Source organism: Cajanus cajan, chromosome 3 (assembly GCF_000230855.2).
Source record: "Cajanus cajan strain Asha chromosome 3, NIPB_CcT2T_4, whole genome shotgun sequence".
Classification (NCBI taxonomy): Eukaryota; Viridiplantae; Streptophyta; class Magnoliopsida; order Fabales; family Fabaceae; genus Cajanus; species Cajanus cajan.
Genome location: NC_138519.1, coordinates 3,121,393 through 3,127,866, shown reverse-complemented (window position 1 = coordinate 3,127,866; position 6,474 = coordinate 3,121,393). Strand labels below are relative to the sequence as shown.

The following is a 6,474-nucleotide window of genomic DNA, read 5'->3' as shown; positions in this document are numbered from 1 at the left end:
TGCCTTAACTCAAAGCCCCTTGCTCATTTTTCAACCTGATTCATGATCACCCAATTAAATATTACATATCACTACACAATTAGCATACAAACTTCAACAAAAGACAAACTCCCTAGGCCACAAACATGTAACTAAAATAACAAATACCAAAGTGCTGGATAATTACAAGCATAGTCTGCCAAAAAAAATGCCTATAGGCAGTTGAGTTCCCAATAATGATTACATTCTCTGAGTCTTAGACACCAAATGGGGATCGCTCAAAATGCCAACCGATTAATACAAATCAAATCAATCACAAAAAACATGCATTTGATAATTCGGATGGACATGACATGATGACAATTCAAGGCGCTGAGAAACCGTAGTTGCTATCGGTTCCAATACCATAAATTTGCAACAGCGTGTAACTTATAGCACAGCTTGTAACAAGTCAAGCTTGTTATTGCAAAATTCTATGCTACAGCACGCCACTTAAGTAATAACTTTCAGGTGAAAACAACTTAAATATGCAAAACGATCTTCTGAAATAACCTCTACAATTGTATGTTCATATACTTCTTTTTCTCACCAGTTAGATGGGATCAAAATTGAATCATTACCATTGATTGCTTTTGTCTTAATTACATTACATGTTAAACATAAATTTGTTTTGATACTGCTACATTCTACTCTCTTCTTAAAAGTGATCAAATGCAGAATATATATACACATACAGACTTGAAAGAATAAAACTTGAAATTAGATGCTCGGCAAACCACTCTTCCAAGTTCCAACATCCTAAAGGCAAGTAATTTACATCCACATCAAATGTTCCTGTCTTTCCTCATCCCTCTCCTTGGAGAGAAAAAAAGGGAGAGAATGGGGTACTAAATTACAATTCTATAATATTCTGGACAATACCAGAACTTTGTTATCGAACACTGACATTGACATTCTCATCCAAGGGGGAAAAAACATTCCCTGTATATGATTCAGAATCAGCAGTTGACACTTCCAAGTTGCCATCAGATAAGCTGCCACCAGTAGACACCCCATTGCCAGAATCAGCCTTGACCCCATGAAAGGAATCCCCAGTAACCAGCGCTTGAAGCAACTTGGGCGGTGGAGGAACACTCACCTCCACCAACCCCTCCAACATGTTCACCACCATACCCATAGTAGGCCTCATTGCCTCGTCATCTTGAATGCACCACACCGCCACCAAAGCAACCCTCCTAACCTCCTCCATGTTATATACATCCCCAAGCCTCTTATCAACCACTTCACCTACATTGCCCTCGATTATGCGTTGCGCCGCCCATGGTGGGAAGAACCACTTCCCTCCCGTCTCACCACCACTCTCTCCCCCTCCGGCAGACGGTGGCGCCTCCACATTCCGCCGACCGCCAATCAGCTCCAGCAGTGTCATTCCATAGCTGTAAACATCCGCCTTTGTGGTAATTGCCACACCGGAAATCCACTCTGGCGCAACATACCCCCACGTACCCCTCATGGTGGCCAACACCCTACTGAAGTCCCTCCCAATGAGCTTGGCCAACCCGAAATCTGAAACCTTGGCAGTAAAATCAGCATCCAAAAGGATGTTCTCAGGCTTGATATCACAGTGTATGATGCAACACCTACACTCCTCATGTAAATAAGCAATCCCCTTAGCCGTCCCAACTGCCACCCTAAACCTAACCTCCCAACTCAAACTAGGCCCCTCTTTCCTCAAATAAACACTAAGAGCCCCATTCTGCATGAACTCATAAACCAAAAGCCTATGAGAATTCTCAGAGCAAAACCCTCTGAGCCTCACAAGATTCACATGCTGAATATTCCCAATGGTGGACACCTCAGCCCTGAACTCCTTCTCCCCACCCCCCGGCCTCTCCAACCTCTTCACCGCCACAACCGAAGAGTCGCTCAACTCCCCTTGAAACACCGTCCCAAACCCTCCATGCCCAACTTTCTCCGAGAACCCGCGAGTGGCCAACTGAAGCTCCTTGTAAGAAAACACCTTCAAATTCAACACAGGCACAAACCCATCTTCCTCCTCCTCCACCCCCCTCTTCCCACACCTCTTCACAAACACCAACAACGTCACCACCACCACCCCCAAAACCGCAACCGACCCAACCACAACCCCACTCAACACCCTCCTATCCAACCCCCTCCGAGACCCAGGAACCCTAACGTACAAAAGCTCCCCCGAAGAAGAACTCAAATTCTGAAAATCCGACAGCCACCCATAAAAATTCTTACAAATCCCACTCACTCGATCAAAAGCCAAGCCAACACAGCCACAAGAGCCCAAACACTCCCGCTCGCAAAAGCGTCTAGATTTCCCCTTAACCAAACTCACATTCCCATATCCAAACCCCACAACACCCAGATCTCGAAAGCCATCCTTTTTCCCACACTCGGCGTCCGCACGGTAACAGCCACTCGTGTAATCACCGGAAGCCCAGCTTCCGTTATCCCGAGGCTGAAACCCGGGGAGGCAGTCACAGAGCCTGGAGGGTTGCCCAATGCAGAGCCCAAACCTCCCGCAGAGCCCCCGAACCTGGCAGAGCGGGTCGGGTCGGGCCCAGAACATGTTCCAGGACCCAGTCTGGTCGTTCCACGTGTACTGGCGGATTTGGCCGAAGGGCTCGAGGCGGAACATGGTGGGGGGGCGGAGGCCGGCGTCGGAGAGCTGCTCGGAGAAGCCGAAGGAGGCTTGGGGGGAGAAGGGGTAGGCGAAGTGGAAGGAGTAGAGGTAGGGGATGGTCATTTCTGGGACGTTGAGGAACCGGCCGTTGGTCCAGTTTCCGGTGGACCAGTATGAAACGGTGTCGTTGAAGAGAAGCTCGAACTGACCGTAGGTGGGTGGTTTGAGGCGGAGGGAGTAGGGGCCTGGGGAGGGGTCGTTTGGGGTGCGCCAGGAGGTGAGGGAGTTGAAGCGTGTGAGGTTGATGCCGGGGAGCCAGGTATCGGTGGGGGAGTCGAAGCTCTGCCATGAAACGACGCCGTCGGCGGTGAGGAGGAGTAGGTTCCCGGAGTCCAGAAGCTTGAGGGTGAGAGGCGGGGTGTGATTGGGGGTGGACCATAGGGTGGTGTTGTTGTGGGTTAGGAGGAGTTGGCCGGTGGCGGTGAGATGGAGGGAGGAGAGGGATTGGGTCGGGGCGGGGGTGCGGCGGTTGGCGACCCAGATTGTGTTTGGGGTGGGGAGGGAAGTGTGGCGGATGGCGAGGTAGTAGTTGGATGGGCCTGGGGATGGGGAGAAGGTGAAGAGGCCCAATTGGAAGGTGTTGTTGGGGCTTTGCAGAGTGGTGTTGGCTTGGAGGATGATGGTGGAGGAAATGGGGAGAATTAGAAGGAAGAGGAAGAGGAAGAGCATTGTTGATTGGATAATGATTATAGAGCATTGAGGAATGTGTTGGAAGCAGATATGCATTCTTCCTCTTCCTCTTCCTCCCCCATGCCACTCACTCTTTCTTCTTCTTCCTTCTCCTTTCTAAGTTTCTATGCTCTTAAACTTTTATATGCCCAAATTACCCTTCCAGAGTCCACACCCTCTCCCACGGGGATTCTCATTCTATCGTACCATCTCAATATGCCCAAATTAGTAACGTCACACTGTCCGTCCACAACTATGCATTTCATCATTCTAATTTTCTTAAATTACGAGTCTCACTGTTCAAATTTTTTAGAAATTAATCATGTTTAATTTATATAAAATAAAACTCATTTAAAAATAATTTTATATAAATATATATTGTTTACTTATCTATTTTATACAATTAACTAATTAAAAATTACGATTTGTATGACTTTTAAAATAAATTAAATTATATTTTTAGTTTCTTATTTTTGTTCTTTTAAAATTTTGATCTTTTTATTTTAAAGTAAAGATATTTTTTTTTAATTTTAAAAATATAAAATTTTTCGTCAAATTAACATTTATTAGTAGGTATATTTTAATATTTGTTCATACTTAACTGATATGATATTTAAAAATAATTTTTTAAAAAAAAAGGTATATAAGTAAGATTTATTAACAAAATAAATATAAATTATTTATAAAATAGATATAAATAAATATTTTTTGTATATTATTTTTAATTGTTACCATCATGTTACTAAACATCACATTAAATAGTGACAGATCATTAAGTTATGATCAACAAAAATCAAATTGATGATAGAAACAAAATTTATATTTTATAAAATAGGATGATTAATATTTCTATTTTAAAATAAAAAGATCAAAATTGAAGATCAATAAAAATATAAAAATAAAAATATAATTTAATATTTAAAATAATTATTATAAAAAACAACTATTTATATTCTTTATAAAGTTATGATTTTACTATACTTTTAAACGTTAAGTATGAAATAATTTTCTTGTTTAAAAAATTTTATAATTAATTGACTTAAACCAACTTGTATAAAATTATTTTAATTTAATTAGAAACGAGTATCGAACTATAATAAATATTAAAAATAAAAGTTTATCACCAATTAGTTGTTGTATCCCACTTGAATAATATAACCTCACATTAAGGATACGGTAGTCAATAATTATATATATATGTGGTCATTTTTACGTTACTATAAACTTCTATGTTTTAAAAACTTAGTTTAAATATATTTTTAAAAGTAATATTTTTAAAAAATAAAATAAAAATATAATTTAGATTACATATACTTCTCTATGTGTGGTAATTTTATGTTACTAGTGCATAAAGTTTTCAAAATAAATTAATTTGACTTATATGAATTGACTCACTATAGATTGATATTTTAAATGTGGTAATCCTATCCAATTCACTTTTTGATAAGTCAGAAAAATTTCAATCTGACTGGACTTACCAAGAATTAATAGATTAGGTAGGATAACCAACCAAGTTGTTTAAAAATAAAAAAGTTAATTACATATTTCTATTTTTAATAAATAAAATAAAGAGTTATAATTTTTATATTTAAAAATCAAGTCTATCAATGATTCAAATGTAAATACATAAAAAAAATATCAATCAAAATTTTAAATTAAAATTACATAAAATATAAACATTTTTTTTATAATAAATTTAACAAGTCAACCCAACTCACTTAGACTTGAACCTATTTAACTTTCGAGTTAAGTGAATCAAATTAAGATTTAACCAAAATTAGTATAAATTTTTTCTTAACTTGATCCGATCTAAACATGTGATGAGTTAAATTGACCTATCAAATTTGACTTATTTTGATTTCTTTACTAATATAATTGTTTATCAATAAAGATACAGTAAATACCCATGAAATAACTTGGGGGAAATATAATTATCTTCCTACTTTTTTTTTTTTTTTGAAAGAATCAATTTTGTAAACTAGATATAATATGTTAATGTTGATTATAACATTACATTAATTATATCAAATTGAATTGACCAAAAAATATAACTTTAGCTCGCACTAAAAAAAATCCTATTTAATTGTTTTAAATTGGTACCCATCAAGAATCCATTAAAATTGAGTCAAATTAATAAATAAAAAAAATGACGGATCTTTAGCACCCCAAATATCTAGTACCACCGAATTGCAGTAAACACAAGCAAACAAAATACTTCATTCCCATATATTCAAATAGATTTTTTTTTCTTTTGCTTTTTTTTTTTATTTCAAGAAGTTGATAAACAAAAACTTATTTTCTAATAAAGTTAAACTACATACGAATATGGATTTCAGTTGTATTTTTTTTTCTCACAAATTCTCTAATATACTTTTTTTTATAACCATAATAATAGCACGGAATTATTAGTGTCTTTCGTAAATTTTGAGTACACACAAAAAATACTTATCTCAAGTATGTTCATGTTCCAATAAAGATTAGTCACTACTTCCTATAATAAATCCTTTATATTAATATTATGATTAAAAAAATATTAAAGAAATTGTAAAAAATATTGAAGAATAATTAAATCAATTTTAGCATGAAGCAAATTTCATATTTATAGATTTATCTTGGCTGCACGGGTTCAAAAATTCACCAAAGGCCCTTAACAGGGCCAAATTATGGCTCAAATAAGAAGTATTCTCATATGAATTTGAATTCTCACATGTTTTCGAATAACAAAATGTAACTTTTGTTGGAAAAAGAGACAAATATTTTACACTAAAAGGAAGGGAAGAATATTCAAATCCATCGTTACATATGCAATGGAATGAAAACAACAGGATGTCTTGCAAGAAACATAAGTTTATTAATTAGGTTTAGGCCCATAATGTCATCATGCATCGAGATAATCATTTTGCCACGACTGACAACTAATAAATCTTCATTAAAAATTTAGCTTTTTCTTCATAACCAATACTTTTTAGTAACACTCTAGCTGATTCCGATTGTTTAGTTATTTCAAGTAACTTGATATGATATCTCTTGTTGATTAATATATAGTTGTGGGGATGCTTTTATATTTTTAAGAGTTAATCACTTATATATTGTTGGTGTAAAGTTTTTTTTAT

The 6,474-nt window shown here is 36.7% G+C and overlaps 1 protein-coding gene across 1 annotated transcript; it reads right to left on the bottom strand.

Annotated features, from left to right (window-relative positions):
* Positions 1 to 717: 717 nt before the first annotated feature.
* Positions 718 to 3,553, bottom strand: RLK4 (receptor-like protein kinase 4). The gene has a single exon (XM_083070194.1). It carries the CDS (start codon positions 3,416 to 3,418, stop codon positions 911 to 913), a length of 2,508 nt encoding a protein of 835 aa, XP_082926320.1. The 5' UTR covers positions 3,419 to 3,553; the 3' UTR covers positions 718 to 910.
* Positions 3,554 to 6,474: the final 2,921 nt, after the last annotated feature.

Coding starts and splice junctions, on each gene's coding strand:
- RLK4 (XM_083070194.1), bottom strand. CDS start 3,418: ATGCATATCTGCTTCCAACACATTCCTCAATGCTCTATAATCATTATC.